Source organism: Canis lupus, chromosome 30 (assembly GCF_048164855.1).
Source record: "Canis lupus baileyi chromosome 30, mCanLup2.hap1, whole genome shotgun sequence".
In the NCBI taxonomy this organism is placed as follows: Eukaryota; Metazoa; Chordata; class Mammalia; order Carnivora; family Canidae; genus Canis; species Canis lupus.
The window spans coordinates 9,951,370-9,971,063 of NC_132867.1; the positions used below are offsets into that span (position 1 = coordinate 9,951,370).

At 35.4% G+C, this 19,694-nt stretch overlaps 1 protein-coding gene across 3 annotated transcripts in view; it reads left to right on the forward strand.

Moving 5' to 3' along the window:
* The window catches only part of GBE1 (1,4-alpha-glucan branching enzyme 1), a 268,264-nt gene that overhangs the window by 189,742 nt on the left and 58,828 nt on the right, over positions 1 to 19,694 (forward strand). For all 3 annotated transcript variants that reach the window (XR_012021155.1, XR_012021156.1, XM_072806520.1), the window contains exons 11-12: positions 1,787 to 1,897; positions 4,894 to 5,065. Coding sequence is in view for 1 of the 3 variants with exons in the window: in XM_072806520.1 (XP_072662621.1) it covers positions 1,787 to 1,897; positions 4,894 to 5,065 (283 nt within the window). In the remaining 2 variants the exon portion in view is untranslated. The remainder of the gene's footprint in view (positions 1 to 1,786; positions 1,898 to 4,893; positions 5,066 to 19,694) is intronic.

Below are 19,694 nucleotides of genomic sequence, written 5' to 3' on the forward strand. Positions count from 1 at the left end.
GTTTTGAGAGTTCTTTATATAATCTAAATTAAGCTCTTTTGTTGGATATGTGGTTGGCAAATGTTTTCTCCCAGTCTATTGCCTTTTGATTCTGTTCATATAGACTTTGACAGAACAAAAGTTCTTTGTCTCTTAAATTTGACAAAGTCCAATTTATCTTTCTTTTTTTCTTATAAAGACCTTTTTTGGTGTCAAGCCTAAGAATTCTTTGACTCTCCTATGTTTTCTATTAAACATTTTATACTTTTATATTTAAATCCATGGTCCATTTTGGATTAATTTTTGTTCAACCAATGTTTAAGACTTAGTTCTTTATTCAAGTTCCTTCCTTCCTTTCTCCTGTTTTGACAACTTATGCCACCTTTGGAGAAAGATCCAAAGAGGGATCTAATTACCTCTAATTACCTTGGACCTATCCAGGTTATCCAGGATAATCTTTCCATCTCAATGTATTACAGTTTATTCCATCTCTAAAGTCCTTTTGCTTGGAAGACAACATATTCATTCATAGGCTGTGGGCACTAGGATGTGAACATCTATAGGTGGCCATTATTCTGCCTAACACAGTCTGCTATCTCATGCTCAGTGATTCACACTGTAATTATGAGAGATGGCTAAGCACATCTGAATTCTATAGGGCAAAAGTCAGAAAATAAAGATTCAAGAAGGCCTGAACCCCATTTCTCGTATCAAAATCTGCATTAGTTTTGCATTAGTTGCTCTTCGACAAATTACCACAAACCTAATAACTTAAAACATTACTCAGTTGCTATCTCATGGTTTCTTCAAAGGACATCCATCATATTACCTCCACTGTAGGTAAAGAATTGTTTGCACAGAGATGTGAATATGGGGAAGAAGGAATCATGAGGACCATCTAGAATTCTGCCTATTGGAGGGCAGTTGACACTTTGGACAGAGAAATGAATGCATGCAGAAAGAACGTATTAATTAGAAAAGAGAGGTTATTTTTAGGAACAGCTTCCAGGAACATCAGCTTTATAGGATAGGCAGAAGAAGAAAATGCAGGATGCCTAGAGTGGTAAGAAAACAGAACAAAACAATCAAGAGTTTCACGCCAGTAGACTAAGAAGAAAAGTCTTTCATAGGAAGGGTTGGAGTCAGTACTCTCAACCTGTACAGCAAATATTTGCCTAAGGAAGAGAAATTATTACCTAAGAGGCAGTCATCTGCAATCTTGGGACGGTCACTTGCACTGAAATAGAGCAGAAGCCAGATTGTAGACTGAGTGATAACTGAAGTGGAGAAGGAAATGTCTGGTCTGTTAAGATGGTAATTATTTCATGATAATTAGCCTTTAAACTTTGAAATAACAATTGTTGTTGTTTAGTTATTATTTTTTTTAAAGAATGGAACACAACATTATTCCTGCTAAAATTTTCTTTATTCAAATCTAAAAATGTAGCAAGAATATCTCTCTTTTGTGAAAGTTACAGAAAGATACGTGTACAATAACACTTCACTGTGGTCATTAACCAAGAGGTAGCAGTTGTTACAGGGGGAAAAAAGGTCGAAAAAATCCTAAAGTGCGATGATCTGCACAAAACAAACATACCCGCACGGACACACCATATCACTGTCATTGAATAGTCTGTATAAAAGCTGTGATTTTAGTGAAAGTTTAACCAAAGATATTTTTGCTACATGGGGTGCACTTGTATCTATATGTCAAAAAGCTTGAACTGATATGATGAATGCCCTCAGATAGTGATTTAAGGTAAGAACAGTAATGGTTTATTCAAATTATTTTCTCTCTTGCATTTAGCTACTTAAAGAGTTTAAAGACGAAGATTGGAATATGGGCAATATTGTGTACACACTCACAAACAGACGCTACCTTGAAAAATGCATTGCTTATGCAGAGAGCCATGATCAGGTAAATGAATATGTGTATAAATTAATTGTATCTCTTTATGTATTTATTAACATATCTAACACAAACATATCTAAATGCAAGTATCTATAGTTTAAAACAGCTAATAGAATTATACCTTTATGTGAAAACTTTTCATATTTGAAAAACATTTAAAATTATTTTGCAGATCTATAAATTCCAGCTTCAAAATGAAGTACTATTTTTATTCTGCCAAACTGTAATTAAAAAATGGTAAATGACAGTTGCAAGTGTTCTCTTATGTGTTTTCCTTTGTTGTAGCAAGAGGAATATTGGTGCTGATCCAGATTAATTTTAATTTCCATTTTAGGGTTCCTTCTAAAGGTTTTCTTTTATGCTTTTTGACAAGCTTTCATCATTTTTGCCCATAATCACTGAAATATCTTACTAAGTAATTGCCCTGACCTCTGTTTGTCCAGCTTTGGCTCATCCTTTCTAATGCAGCCTGAGATATTTTCCAAAGAGCAAAGCTCATTTTGTCAACCCAGATCTTTGATTAAATCTTTTCATTCAAGGCTACTCATATTCTGGCCTAAGCCAAAGTTTCTGCCTTCATTCTCTGCTCAACTCCCCAAGCATTTTATTTTTCAATCTGATAAAATTCCCAACCTTTCTTGAATAAGCCAACCTTGTTCCAATCCTGTACTTTCCCACACACCCCTGCAAATGCCTAGTGCCCCTGGGAAGTTTCTATGAAGTCCTGCCACCTTGCTTCAGATGTCATATTCTCCCTCAAGATTTTGTCTAGTTGTATAGGGAAAAGTAGTTGCCTCATCCTTCATGCTTTCATCACATTTAGGCAGAATATTTGTTTCCATTAGCTTTATATTTCCAGCCTTACGTTCAATAAACGTAAGTATTATGTTTATTGGTGACTCTAAGCTGACTCTTGGTTTCAGCTCAGGTCATGATCTCAGGCTCCGTGCTCAGCTTGGAGCCTGCTTGAGATTCTCTCTCTTCTTCTCCCTGCCCCTTTCCCCTCTCCCTGGCTCACACTCTCTCCTTCCTCTCCCTCTCTCTGTCTCTTTCTCAGATAAGTAAATAAAATCTGTAAAAAAAAATTATTTACATTATGTGTATTAAGAAAATGGAAGCTTAAACAATAAACCTGTTATTTTTGCAGAAATTGACCATTTAAGGTAAACAGGTAGAGTTTTAGTGTCACCTTGATCCTGGATTTCTAACCTCCAGAACTGTGAGAAATAAATTTCTGTGTTTATATACACCCTTTCTGTGGAATTTTGTTATGGCAGCCCTAGCAGACTGACACACGTACCAATGAAATACAGCTTCAATCTGGCACATAAGATACCACCATGTAAGTGTAGCTCAGAAATAGGCTTCATTGTTAAAGAAGTTTGGAGACAGCGTATACATGATGTATTTGCTAAATAATTATTAGACAGTACTGGTTCTTGAACAGTTTGTCCTTTTCCCTTGTTTTGAATCATTTGATTATATTCTTATGTGTAAATATGTTTATCTCTTTAACCTATGATCCTATTACAAAATTATTTCGATATTTCTGCTGTATATTTTTTGTATTATTCACTTAATAAACATACATATTTATAATTTTATCAGATTTAAGATTTAAGATGCCAGCAGGTTTAGTTTCTCCTGAAGAGGCTTGCAGATGGCCATCATCTTTCTGTTCTCAAGTAGTCTTTTTTTTCCATGCACACTCATCCTAGAATTTCTTCCTCTTCATATCAGGACTCCACACATATTAGAATAAAGTCACAGTCTTAATGACCTTCTTTAATCTTGATTACCTCTTTACAGGTGCTCTCTCTAAATGTAGTCATATCGGAGGTTATGGCTTCAACATGAATTTGAAGAAGGCACAGTTTAGTCCGTAACTGTACACATTCACTTTATATGTTTAGATTTAAAATACTTACCTCTAAGTCAGAGAACAAAGAGTCTACTTTGATAAAGTAAAATAATTTGAACTCAAGTAATACAGATGACGATTACCATCTAATCAAACTCTGAGAATTCTAATGCCCGGAACCATATTCTGAGGCAATTCTTTATTGGCCCTTAAAATAAGGACAAAACCCACAGAATAAGTAGACATTCTTCTAACAGTATATTAAAGAAAAGTTATTTTAATCAAAATTGTTTGGAAATTATAACAGGTTTATAGGTAAAAAATATTTTTCTAAAAATTAAAATTATTATAATAGAGTAAGGAGATTATGGTTTAATCTTTCTTATATGTTTCACTATATATTATTTTTTGTCAATGAAAAATACTTTGCATTAGTTAGCCAATTCTTAACCATTAATAATTAAGATTTTTAAGAAGGCTCTCTTCTGCTACTCAAGATGTTTCTGAATTACCCATCCTATTTATCAACTGTTATATTTTCATATAAAATAAACTAATTTTAGATTAGGTGCCAAATTCAATGAGAAAGCAAACTTTACATTTTAAGAAAAACCTGTCAACCCTCTGCTAAAGGGTAAATAGGGTCCATTTTACTGTATTTATGTACCTATGTTTTATATATAAATACACATACATAAATATAAATACATATGCATATAAATCATTTTTAAGTCTTCCATTCTTTCAAAACAAACAAAATCATAGTAACACAAACTATTTTAAAATTTATGTAGTATTCTCAACATTATAATAAATATTTATTCCAATTTGAGAAAACTTGAAACATCACCTCAGGTCTAATATTCAGGTGGCTCTTATCCTGAGTTTTCACCAAGCTCTTTAAAAATAAAAATATATCTTGAAAATAGATGGTGTTGATCTCTGACCAGCTCACCTGATTTTACCACTTCACTTTTGGTGTAGAAAGCAACAATTGGAAAATACCTGAAATTAATACTAATTCAAACACCTCTCCTACATTCTTTCCCAACTCGTGATTAATTACATGTTATTCTAATATAAAACACAACTGCTTAGTACCTATTCTTTGTACTTATCTCAGTGACTTCTATTTCCCTAGGCACTTGTTGGGGATAAGACACTGGCATTTTGGTTGATGGATGCTGAAATGTATACCAACATGAGTGTTCTGACCCCATTTACTCCAGTTATTGATCGTGGAATACAACTTCATAAAATGATTCGACTCATTACTCATGCTCTTGGTGGAGAAGGTTATCTCAATTTCATGGGTAAGTATGAGTTGAACACATATCCCATCTACGTTCAGAACATTAACTAAGATTCCATGTGACATAAATCATGTAAAATAGATTGAATTGGCTGTTCAGATTTGAAAACAGAAAATTACAGCCCTGTTTCTTTAATACACAGTCATATATGACCTGAACAAATTAAATTACTATAAGATCACTGTTATACTAATATGTGATAAAAAGCAGTCTGATAAGCTGGCATTTTATTTAATGCTTTTGTCAACCAGTGGAGTGAACTATTTTTAAAACTTAGAATTATTATTCTGAATCTAATCACTAGAGGTTGTTTTATTATTTTAGTATTTGCACATTAAACATAAGAAAGACATAATTGTCATGTCATAACATGTCAAGCTAAGATTATTGGTCTTTGAGGTAATTGTACACTAGTATATTTATATTATAAATGTGAAATATAAAGCAAAGGAGATATATATATATATAAAATAGGAAAACTATGAATTTTCAAAGGTCATTGTTGTCCAAAGGATCTTGAATGATAAAATATAGCAGTTAACTAATAGTATTTTCTGTTCTATTTGGTCTACAATGATCTTTTGAGCATTTAAGTTTTAGGAGATTTTACCAGTTTTTAGGCTAGAGAGAGATAGAAAGACTGGGAAATGTGTATGGGAGGCTGACTTATTTTTCTATAGTAAAAGCCTTAGGGCTTTAAATTAATTCATTTCTATCTGGAAATTTGTATAGAGAACCTCAGATTGGACTTTTACTTGAGCTTAGGAAGCCCAAACCTATAAACTATACACTGGATTTCACCTGGATGGCCTGTACCTTTGGGTGTATTCCTCTGCTCCTAGGATCACCAAAATTTGTTAATATCCCTAAGCTGTCCAGAAGTGACTTTCCTGTTTGGGAGACTGCACTGTGCTTACCAGGCTGCAGGCCAAGTTCCCTGAGTGAACTTTGCAGGCATTATATCCATAAGTAAAATCAGCCTCATTTTCTTAAAAGCAACTGGTCCTCCCTGACTCAAAGAACATTGTTCAGGGATCCCTGGGTGGCGCAGCGGTTTGGCGCCTGCCTTTGGCCCAGGGCGCGATCCTGGAGACCCGGGATCGAATCCCACGTCGGGCTCCCGGTGCATGGAGCCTGCTTCTCCCTCTGCCTGTGTCTCTGCCTCTCTCTCTGTGTGTGACTATCATAAATAAATTTAAAAATGTAAAAAAAAAAAAAAAAAAAAAAAAGAACATTGTTCACAAATACAGCCATTCCAGTAAGGCCTTACTTGCACAATCAATTCATTGAATTATATCCTGATAAAAAATAGGGCCTATGAACCTGTATAAATATGTCTCCATGGAAAGTAAGGAGAAATGGGAGTTTAGTGAGTGATTTTTTTAATGTTTCATTTCATTTACAAATGCAATTCATTTAGTTGTTACAATCTAAGATGGCTTAAAAAGACTAGACCACTCTCTTTCACCATACACAAAGATAAACTCAAAATGGATGAAAGATTCTAAATGTGAGACAAGGTTCCATCAAAATCCTAGAGAAGAATACAGGCAACACCCTTTTAGAACTCAGCCACAGTAACTTCTTGCAAGATACATCCACAAAGGCAAGAGAAACAAAAGCAAAAATGAACTATTGGGACTTCATCAAGATAAGAAGCTTTTGCACAGCAAAGGATACAGTTAACAAAACTAAAAGACAACCTACAGAATGGGAGAAGATATTTGCAAATGACATATCAGATAAAGGGCTAGTTTCCAAGATCTATAAAGAACTTATTAAACTCAACACCAAAGAAACAAACAATCCAATCATGAAATGGGCAAAAGACATGAACAGAAATTTCACCAAAGAATACCTACACATGGCCAGCAAGCACATGAGGAAATGCTCTGCATCACTTGCCATCAGGGAAATACAAATCAAAACCACAATGAGATACCACCTCACACCAGTGAGAATGGGGAAAATTAACAAGGCAGGAAACCACAAATGTTGGAGAGGATGCGGAGAAAAGGGAACCCTCTTACACTGTTGGTGGGAATGTGACCTGGTGCAGCCACTCTGGAAAACTGTGTGGAGGTTCTTCAAAGAGTTAAAAATAGACCTGCCCTACCACCCAGCAATTGCACTGCTGGGGATTTACCCCAAAGATTCAGATGCAATGAAACGCCGGGACACCTGCACCCCGATGTTTCTAGCAGCAATGGCCACTATAGCCAAACTGTGGAAGGAGCCTCGGTGTCCAACGAAAGATGAATGGATAAAGAAGATGTGGTTTATGTATACAATGGAATATTACTCAGCTATTAGAAATGACAAATACCCACCATTTGCTTCAACGTGGATGGAACTGGAGGGTATTATGCTGAGTGAAGTAAGTCAATCGGAGGAGGACAAACATTATATGGTCTCATTCATTTGGGGAATATAAATAATAGTGAAAGGGAATATAAGGGAAGGGAGAAGAAATGTGTGGGAAATATCAGAAAGGGAGACAGAACGTAAAGACTCCTAACTCTGGGAAACGAACTAGGGGTGGTGGAAGGGGAGGAGGGCGGGGGGTGGGAGTGAATGGGTGACGGGCACTGGGGGTTATTCTGTATGTTGGTAAATTGAACACCAATAAAAAATAAAATAAAATAAAAAGAAAGAAAGAAACTGAAAGGTCTCCCTTGTATGTGTGGAAACTAAAACAGTTTTCTAAACAGAGAACTAAAATAAAGCCGCTGAGTTTATGCAGTCAGTCCTACATCGTTAATTCCCAAAACCCACTGCATTCAAGAATTCTAGTAATCTTGGGATGTCTGGCTGGCTCAGTGAGTAGAGCACATGACTCTTGACCTCAGGGTTATTGAGTGTGAACCCCACACTGGGCATGGAGCCTACTTAAAAAAAATAATTGAAAAGAAAAAAAAGATCCTTTAAAAAAAAGAAATTCTAGTAATCTTGACTCAATTTACTGCTTTGCCTGGAAGTTTGTAGGCAGTCATCTCGGTGGTGGGGGGAGAGTGTCAGTAGTTGGAAGGAGTTAATAAAGTCCTTTTCCTGAGACTGTCCTTTTTGTTGAAGAACATTTCTGGCCTATATGTAGCATGTAAGAGAACCTGTAGGCAAGCACTTGACAGATTTAATAGCCGAGTTAAATTAATATTGATAACTTCTAAATAAGAAAGGTCCAATATAAATTTATAATAAGAATTATTTCCCCTAATCTAATCTAATCTAATCTAATCTAATCTAATCTAATCACTAGAGTTTGTTTTATTTTACTATTTGCTCATTAAACATAAGAAAGATAGAAAGAGTCTTGGTGTATATTCTATGAGGGTAAAAATGGGTCATGGACAGCTAAGACATTAACAAATCTCAGTAACTTCATAAACTTTGTGAAATATTTTTATTAATGATCACTTTTTTTTAATAAATTTATTTTTTATTGGTGTTCAATTTACCAACATACAGAATAACACCCAGTTCTCATCCCGTCAAGTGCCCCCCTCAGTGCCCGTCATCCATTCACCCCCACCCCCCGCCCTCCTCCCCTTCCACCACCCCTAGTTCATTTCCCAGAGTTAGGAGTCTTTATGTTGTCTCCCTTTCTGAAATTTCCTACCCATTTCTTCTCTCTTCCCTTATATTTATTCCCTTTCACTATTATTTATATTCCCCAAATGAATGAGAACATATAATGTTTGTCCTTCTCCAATTAACTTACTTCACTCAGCATAATACCCTCCAGTTCCATCCACGTTGAAGCAAATGGTGGGTATTTGTCTTTTCTAATGGCTGAGGAATATTCCAGTGTATACATAAACCACATCTTCTTTATCCATTCATCTTTCGATGGACACCGAGGCTCCTTCCACAGTTTGGCTATTGTGGACATTGCTGCTAGAAACATTGGGGTGCAGGTGTCCCAGCGTTTCATTGCATCTGAATCTTTGGGGTAAATCCCCAACAGTGCAATTGCTGGGTCGTAGGGCAGGTCTATTTTTAACTCTTTGAGGAACCTCCACACAGTTTTCCAGAGTGGCTGCACCAGGTCACATTCCCACCAACAGTGTAAGAGGGTTCCCTTTTCTCTGCATCCTCTCCAACATTTGTGGTTTCCTGCCTTGTTAATTTTCCCCATTCTCACTGGTGTGAGGTGGTATCTCATTGTGGTTTTGATTTGTATTTTCCTGATGGCAAGTGATGCAGAGCATTTCCTCATGTGCATGTTGGCCATGTCTATGTCTTCCTCTGTGAGTTTTCTGTTCATGTCTTTTGCCCATTTCATGATTGGATTGTTTGTTTCTTTGGTGTTGAGTTTAATAAATTCTTTATAGATCTGGGAAACTAGTCCTTTATCTGATATGTCATTTGCAAATATCTTCTCCCATTCTGTAGGTTGTCTTTGAGTTTTGTTGACTGTATCCTTTGCTGTGCAAAAGCTTCTTATCTTGATGAAGTCCCAATAGTTCATTTTTGCTTTTGTTTCTTTTGCCTTCGTAGATGTATCTTGCAAGAAGTTACTGAGTTCAAAAAGGGTGTTGCCTGTGTTCTTCTCTAGGATTTTGATGGAATCTTGTCTCACATTTAGATCTTTCATCCATTTTGAGTTTATCTTTGTGTATGGTGAAAGAGAGTGGTCTAGTTTCATTCTTCTGCATGTGGATGACCAATTTTCCCAGCACCATTTATTGAAGAGACTGTCCTTCTTCCAGTGGATAGTCTTTCCTCCTTTATCGAATATTAGTTGACCATAAAGTTCAGGGTCCACTTCTGGGTTCTCTGTTCTGTTCCACTGATCTATGTGTCTGTTTTTGTGCCAGTACCACACTGTCTTGATGACCACAGCTTTGTAGTACAACCTGAAATCTGGCATTGTGATGCCCCCAGATATGGTTTTCTTTTTTAAAATTCCCCTGGCTATTCGGGGTCTTTTCTGATTCCACACAAATCTTAAAACAATTTGTTCTAACTCTCTGAAGAAAGTCCATGGCATTTTGATAGGGATTGCATATTAATGATCACCTTAACTGTATATATTCCATCTAAGGCAGGCTGAGCATGTGTTCCGTTTTGGAAACTCTTCCCATAGTAACAATAGATAGATAGCAATAAATAAACATCATTATTTCTACCATCTCTTTCTATAAGGTCTATTCAATGAGCATATATGTGATATCAAATATAATCTTGAGATTATTCTTTGACGTAGGACTGAGAGATCTCTGAAGTTTATCTTTTATCCTTAAAACAAATGGCTCCTAATATTTAACACCAATATAACATCTTTTTTTTATTCCTTCTGCTTATTATCTTATCTAAACCTAGCATTTCTCTTTTTTTTTCTAGCATTTCTCTATACTTTAAAATCAATAATCCTCAAATAGCTCTATAATTTCTGATTATTGATGTTTTATGAAGTTTAATATTTCCCTATGAGCTATCATGACTTTAAATATTTTTTTTCTCCATTTCCTGATCATGACACTGTCCTGCTTAATGACTTCAATGACTAGTGTCCTCCAGCTGACCTGTAAGTCTCACATGAATGGTCTCCTGTAGATCACTCTGCTCCAGCCAAGCAAGCCTTCTTTCAGTTCATTGAATGTACCAAACTCCTTCCACTATGAGCTCCATACATTTGCAGTTCTCCTTTCTTAGAAACATTCCATTCAAACACTCCCTCCCATACCTGACCAAATTCTTTTATCTGCAAATCTCATTTCTTGGGGGAAGCTTTTCCTAAGGCCTCAGGCTATGTTAGTTTTCCCTGTTACACATTATTATATTACTCTATACTTCCTTTTCATGGCACTTAACAAAATTATATTTGAAAAACTATTAAATATATGACTCATATTTAAAACTCAATGAAAATAGGGATCATCTGTATCTTATTTACTATAATATATCCAAGAACTAGTAGCAACTGTCACAGTATCTAGCACATCACAAGGTTTTCACATTTTTCTAAAAAAGGTTATCAGGTAGATGTATATATATGCAATAAATAGTTAAATATATATATATATATAAAATATTACCTTGTAATATTTTTAGCAGTAGTTCATTAGCTGCAATCACCAGTTGTAGTTATAAGCAGACTAATTTTTTTCAAGTGGCATATAAGAAATTAATATTTAAAAGATCAATTTAAGAAATTTTCAAGACTGAGGAACAACCTGGTTGTTTATTCATGTTGCAGGCATTTTTAAACTTGTTAGCTTTCTGGAACTTTATTTTTATTTTTCTTTAGTAGAGGAAGAATGAGTTAAGGGAAGAAAACACATTTTTATAGTTTTTTTATTAAAACATGTTTATATAAATTCATTAGGCACTTAGATATGTGTTCTCTTCATAACAAATCATTAAGATCAATACTGATTTTCTCAGAATGATACCAGTTTGGCTGATTTGTTTTGTTTTGCTTGTTTTTTGTCTTATATATTCCTAATTTTGAGTTTCAAAAAAATTCTTTCACTCTGGCTAAGGCAGAGGAATATTTGCTGTGATTTTTTTGTTTCCTAGATTATTTTATTTGGCTGTGAATAAATACATTTATATTTCTTATTCTTCTCCCATGTAGTCATCTGAAAGATCAAATAATGGAGAGGCGAGCAGGGATGGCTACATTATTTTTATATTTTTATATCATTGATCATACGAGAGTTAAAATAAAAAATATGAATAAAAGTAAATTTATATTGATGTGGCATTCTATACTTTCTAAAGCACTTTCATATGCATCTTCTAACTTAATCTTTATAGCTTTTTTTTCTTTACATCATGTCTTTGTTCAAAAGAAGCCTTGTGGAAAAGTTAGAGGAGTACTAAGGTCTGCTAGGTGAACGTCCCAAGTCACATTTTGCCAATACTGCAATTTGTAAGGGTAAAGGGACACGTGATATGTTGTACAGCTACAAAATACAGCAGCTGGTTGGTTGTCTTTTTCTTATGTCCAATTTGAGAAAATTTTTTAAAAAATTCTTATATCAATATGTAGATTAGCTACCAAAGTCTAACTAATGAAGATTTTTTAGGAAAAGATAGAGCAGAGTGGTTAAGAAAACGAAGTGGGACTCCAAGACTTCTAGCTACGTGACTTGGGTAGGATACATTGCCATCCTGGGCCTTTGTTTGCCCAGTGATAAAATGGAGTACTGCCTGCCACAGAGGACTATTTTGAGGGTGAAATGAGTTAATATGGTTACAAGACTCAGAATACTGCCAAGCACATAGCTCATAGTTAACTTTTATTTAAATTAAGTTGAATTTAAAATTAAATTTACTATTAGCTATTTTTAATATTATTAATTATTCCATTAAATAAATAGGTCCTGAGTGTTGATGTTCCAATTCCATCTAATAGAATTTCTTTAGAATCTTGCCTAATGGTATATTGTTTAATGTAAAAGTTTCTTAAAATGTTTAATTCATTTCATTTTTTTTAAACATTTTATTTATTTATTCATGAGAGACACAGAAGGAGAGAGAGAGAGAGAGAGAGAGAGAGGCAGAGACACAGACACAGATTTGAGGGAGATGCAGGCTCCATGCAGAGAGCCCAATCTGGGACTCGATCCCAGGACCTCAGGATCACGCCCTGAGCCGAAGGCAGGCGCTAAACCGCTGAGCCACCCAGGAATCCCTTAATTCATTTCATTTTTAAAACATGAGTAAATGTAATAATCCTTTGTTAGAAATCAAAGGACACTTTCCAAGTTGATATATGTGGTAAATTAAACCATTTCTATAGTGAGCCTCACTAAGAGTGAATATCACTTCTTTTGTTTTTAATTCATAGTGACATTTACTGAATGTTGCTGCCAAAACCCCTTACTTAGCTTTCATGTCCAATGAAGTCCGAGGGTTACCTCAGCTAGTTTCCATTTCTAGATGATTTCTAGGATATATATTTGATCAGTTAGCATTTATTATGTATCTGCTATGTGGTATTCATGTGTTAATCTGTGTAGGCATTAGATAAAATTTAATAGGTTTTTCTGGCATACCTGTACAGAGAATTTCTATATACACAGAAACAGAGAGAAAAAGAAGGCAGATTGACTCAAATGCAATTTTAAAAATTTGAGTTATATATCGATTTAAACTATAAATCTAACATATGCATAACACATTCTAGAAAGCGTTCTAACACAATTTATAAAATTCCTTCATGCTTCAGACATGTAAATGTATCTACTATGTACCAAGTATCACTAAGTGGCAGATATTCTGAGGTGAAAAACAGTTCTTGCCCTCCAGGTCTCAAAATCCAAAAGGGAATAGAGACAAGTAAGCAGACAAGTATCTTTTTACTAGTACATGCCCTAGATACTATGACAGGGATAAGTAGAAAATGTCATATAAATATGTAGGAAACTGGATTAGGAGATTGGTGGTGGAACTTATGAGCAACTTCAGTTAGACAAATGTAGAATACAAAGGCACAAGGAAGCCTGGCAATGAAATCAGAAAGTCAGATAGGAATAGAACTAACATACCAGAGTGAGATTGAAGTCATTTGGAAATATTAAACTTCAAATAAATGAAAAAAGTGGGATCTAAGGAAACAAATTTTAATGGTCATTTGTTGATTAGAAAGTTGAATGAAAAAATGTGGTTGTCATCACTTTAACATATCATGAATCCTTCGGTAAGAAAGACCGGGTGTTGATGACTGAATGGCTTTATGGTTTACCTTCTTCTGTATTTATAACTAAATATGTGGTTATGTCTTGCTCCCCTTTGTAAACACAGGTTACTTAAGAATGTTTAATAGATGGCTAAAAATAAATATAACATAAAAAATATCTGCTGTACACATAGGATAACCTCACTAATATATGTTCATTGCATGTAGATAAACTGCTAAAGCCATTCAAAGGAGAAGAAAATGAGGATAGGGATATATTTTGATCAGATTTCTAGTAACTACTTGGTTATGCTGGAAGTAATGCTATTTCCAAATGCAGTCACCGGAAACGGAGTAGTCACAGACTTCATCATGTGACTCATCAGGAATTGCTATAAAGAGGTGTGGCCAGGCAAGCATGTGGGGTACTATATCTACTAGGGAAGAAGTACTGATAACAATGGTCCCCCTTAGGTTCTGCTTTCTGCAGTTTCAGTTTACCACCCAGTTAACTTGGATCCAGATGCAGATGATCCTCTTTCTGACCTGTGGTTAGAGAATCAGTAGTAGCCTAAGCTATGTCACATTGCTTAAGTCATTCACTTCACTTCATCTGTAGTGTAGACATTTTATCATCTCACACCATCACAAGAAGAAAAAGAGTAGATACACTACAATGAGATTTATTGAGAGAGAGAACACTTTTACATTGTTTTATTATGGCATATTATTATAATTCTATTTATTATTTGTTATTTTTGTTAATCTGTTACTATACCTAATTTATGAATTAAACTTCATTATAGATTTGAATGTATGTATAAGAATAGTATGTATAGTATATATAGGGTTTGAGACTATCTGTGATTTCAGGGGTTTTTGGAGAATATCCCCCATAAATAAGGAAAGACTACTAGAGTATTAATTTCATATAATGCCAAAATAATGGCATTGATACTGTTTTTTATTAAAGACTGTTTAGAATTCTGGAAAAAGAAGAAACAACATTTCACTAATTTAAATATAAAATATATAAACATTTTACAATACCAACTAGGGCAAAAATTAAAATCTAAGCCTTAAGCACATCTCTGGCAGGTTTAAAATACTGGCAGACAAAGCAGAATGAAATTTTAAGAATCAGGTATCCAAACAAAATGAAAAAAAATCCATCATAATTTTGAAAATGACAATATCATTTAATAGTTTTTTAAATGTAAATTTAAAAAAGAAACTGCATTAAAATGTCCCCATCCCTGAGTTTCAAGTTGGCTTTTGTGAAAATGTTGTGGCTTTTCAGAAAGCTCTTTGTAACCCCATCCTAAGTGTAGGCAGTGGTACAGAGAAAGTTACACCGAACAACTAACTCCAGATATTTTCTTCATCCTCAGGTAATCAAGTGTTTTATCTAATAACTTTAAGAAAATCCTTTTAAATAACTTTTTTGGGGGGTAGAGAATGCAAATCCTTTTATTGAGAACTTTTATTGAGAAGTGCCATTTTTGTTTCAAAGAAAGTTGTTTCGTTTCCCCCCTGATTTGACTTCATCTTCTTTAGTTTTATCACATATAGATAGACATTCAAATGCAGAGTGAATGCATCACTTTCAGTACTGTCATGTTCACAATCCACTTGTTCAGAAAGCCTTTGAACTAAAGTAAGAATTATTCCTGCAACAGAAGCTTTGCTTTCTCGGTTGTCATTTTCTTTCCTCCTCTTGGGGATAGTGTTATAGAAGAACATTTTCTAAATGAGTACACCTTCATTCAACTTGAAATATTAATGCTGCATATAACTCTCAAAACATAAATGATTCAAATTTCTCATTTAAAAAATACTGAACTAGCAGAGTTAAATCAACAAAAGTGGTAATGTTTCACTAATATAGCACAATAGTCCAGAAAACTGAAAACTCATGTCATAATCATAAAACACATATTCTCCATGACATCAGATGTTAATGCCTAAACTGAAATGTCAAAAATAATCTGGAATCAGTGGGACTCATTGATTCATTTGCTCATTCATTCATTCAAATTAAACTCATTTTCATTTCAGTTTCTGGATACAGGTATAGGGTAGTTATAAGTGGAGTTGTATGAAAGCGAAGAAGTTCAGGTTTGATAGCTTTATATTCTCAAGTGAGGTCATCATCTGGGAGTGGAAAGAATAACTGATGCTTGGGGAAAAAAAGTAGAAGCATGAAATAAACCACTCCAGATATGAAAATACTAGGAAACCATAGTAGGACGTCTAGGTAATATTGAATCAAGGTTGTAAATTGCATCAGCCTTTTGATTGTGTGACTTTTTTCTAGAAGGCATGTTTAATCAAAAATAGGAATTTTGTCAGGCATCTGTCAAAAAGAAGGACACATTTTGAAGGTATTAGGAAAAGAAACTCACATAATCTAGAACCAGTAAGCAACTGGTTCTTAAAATTGCACATTGAAATAACCTGTGGAGTTTAAAAAACAAACAAACAAACTAGAAATTGTGATTGAATTAGTGTTGGACATAGCCTGGGCTTTGGAATTTTTAAAAGATTCTCAGGCGATTCTTAAGGCTACGATGTGAAGAGAATTCCAAGATGACATAAAAGATACAGGAAAGTCCCCTGGTTCTAGGACAGAAACCATAGAAGGCACATGAGGAGGCCGCAGGGGGAAGAGGCCAGCTGGGACAGATGGTGGTGTGTCATGGGTGCCAACTGTCAATCAATGACCAGAAGGCTAGACTTGGATTTCCTAGAAGTAAACAAAGCAGGATTGGGGCTACTTCTGGAGTTTTCCTGGTTGGTATTAAGAAGCTTTCTCAAATACATTTTTATCAATAGATAAAATTTAAATCAGCAGCATTTTCTGCTTTTCTTAAACTACTTGCTCTATTTACGAACAAACTAAAATCATGAGAATAGAGAACAAACTCTATTTTGTCCATAATGTGGGTCATCTGATAGGTGCACATGTGTTTTTACTACTTTCTTGTTTAGGAATCTCATTACCGTGATGTTATTCTAGTTTCTGTAATGAATGATACCTGTGGAGAAAGAGGCATAATTACAAACTGGCAATTTTCTCTCTCAGCAGTATAATGAAATCTCTATGACTAAATTTGAAGGATTTTCTCAATATGATTATATTGTATTTTGACATTTGAAATTCTGGGGGACATTCTTTAATGAGTATGTCACATTCTCACTGAAGTCACCGGGAAAGTTGGATGGATTTTGTCCTAAGTGTCCGTCTGCATCCAGTGATAGCTCCATTATGTTTCAGGGTCAAATGTGTGATCTTACTTCACATTTCCATCTATGATTGTTTAGTGTCAGACTTGTAAATCCTTTTTTTCTAGTAGATGGGAATACAATAAAAATTTAAATGCCTTCCTGCTAAGTGCTGGAATTGAAGCAGTTATAGGAAGACAAAATACACTCTCCTGAACAGTAGGAGTGCTAATTTTTGGCATTTTCTCATAGCTTGTTGAGGCAAGTTTACTGAATGTAACAGGACTAGTAAATGTCTATAAAACTGAGCTGTGAAAAACTGCAAAATTCTCAATATGAGCAGTTGTGAATGGCGTGAAGCCCTGTTAAAGTGCTCAAGAGACACAAGTAGCATCTATTTTAAATGGCATAGGACTTACAAGTAATGGCTCTGGTTTGATTCACAGCACACTGATAACCAGTATCAGCTGGCATTAGATGAGAACTTACCGTGAGTTTGACATTGTGCTAAGAGTTAAGGAAGTGCTGCTACAGTTACCTGGGGAGCTTTAAATACTGAAGCCTGAGCCCCACACCAACCATTTGAGTCAGGATCCCTCTTGTGAGGTTCTAGCAGTAGTAGTTTTTAAAAATCTCACCCAGTGATTTTAATATGTGGACCTACTACATAGAGATCCACTCCATCGATGGAGGGAAATATAAAAAACAAAAACACCGGGACAGAAATAGATCTAGAATCACTGGAAGTTAGCAGATGGAATCTCCTCTTCGTCTCCCCATGTGACTTAAATGCCCTCCTTAGTACTGGATGTGTTCTTTCTGCCAGGTTACTTTTCATAAAAGAACCTTCAAATCTTTGCTGACAATCAGAACCTAGAAGCGGAGTCACTTTCGAGAAATCATGTGTTAAACTAGTAGGGAATGTTTCTGATGTAACTTAATCTACCTTTTTCTCTGGCCTGCTCACATTGATCAAATTGAATACATCACACCTTTACAATAGGAAAAGGGTCTACTAAAAATCTGAATGTTGAGAGGAAAAAAGAAGCAACTGAACCTAACTCTCTGTCCTTAATTCTTTCAGCCTTGGTCTCAGGGTAGGATACTTGTATGGTCCCTGCATTTCTTCTTTTGGGATGTGTGTGGTTGTCTCTGGCCCTCAATGTGTGCGTGTTAATGGCTCCTCCTGAACTGCTATTCAGCAGGATGACCTCCTACTGAAGTTCCAAAGAAAGAGAGCAGTGGGATGGGACCCACCACAGCTTTTCATCTAAGCAAGGTCCATGCATCTGGTCTGCTGCCTCTAAGCCTCTAAAAGCAGGAACTTTCTCTTTGGTTTATTTCTGTAAAAGCCTGCCAGAAAAGTGGAGATAATAATTATTGCTATTAGTTTCTCATCTTCATTATAAAGACCTGTTGGTAAAATAATTTTTTTTTCTGTGCAGGACATGCAAAACCCATTCTATATGATCCCTCACATGTCACAGATTTTAAACCAAAACCTACCATCTAGGGCATTGATTTTTCTCCTAGTGAAGGTATATCATCATATCATCATAAAGAAATAAAAGCCCTATATACTGGAAAGCACTTGTTTTTTTTGTTTTGTTTTTTTGTTTTTTTTTCTTTTCAGCTCTGTCTCTTCAAGATGAGGTCATCAAAAATAGGAATTTGTACCTGGAGGCTGCAGAGCATATTTCCTAATCTAACAAAATGATAAAGTGGGATTGGATCTTAGAATAAGCTACATGAAGAGAGTGCAATTTTTTCTAAAGTTAACATCTGAATTCTTTGCTCTTAGGCCAGCACACACACAAACACACACACACACATGCACATGCACACTGCAGATATATGTGCACACATATGCAAAACATAGACACACCATCGATTGGACTCACTTTTACATAGCCCTGGATTAAGGAGACCCATAGTATGTAAACCTCACCAGCTCCATTGCTGAGTTATAAACAGTTGCATTTGTAGTACTTTAGCAATTTTTGGAAATGTTTAGAAATACAGAAATTTTATCAAACCTTCTTTATTTATTACCAAGCATTTTGGAAGAACTCCAGAGCCTCACTTCATGAACTTCAGTATCTCACAGAAGCTTCTCCTAAATCCAGAAAGTCAGCTAGGTCCAGGATCCTCTGTCAAATAGCTTGTCTTCCTAAGGAAGGAAAAATAGGATGTTATGCTAGGAGATGTGAGTAAAAATAAATTAATATGTAACAGGCATTATACCTAGCCCTGAATTCTTTTTTTTTTTCTTTAAGATTTTGTTTATTTATTCATGAGAGACACAGAGAGAGAGGTAGGGACACAGGCAGAGGGAGAAGCAAGCTCCATGCAGGGAGCCCGACGTGGGACTCGATCCCAGGACTCCAGGATCACGCCCTGGGCTGAAGGCGGCGCTAAACCGCTGAGCCACCCAGGCTGCCCAGCCCTGAGTTCCTAATTCAGTCTTACATCTTCAACCAAACTTCCTCCCAATCTAATTCCAAAGACCCATTTGAGTGATAAGCTCATCTCATTGGTGGAATCATCCTAAATGAGATGCCAGTGAATGAATAGTATCGCACTCACTCCAACCCATCCCATGGTGTGTATTTTCTTCATGCTTTCCTAGTATTTCTTCTGTGGTGTTGGGCTCTTGGATTATTTTTTACCTTCACTGATTCTCTCCTTTCTAGTTTCACTGTGTACTAAGTTTCATTATTTGGCTCACAGTCTCTTAGAAGTTTCCATAGGTTTCTAGAGGTTATCAAGAAAACC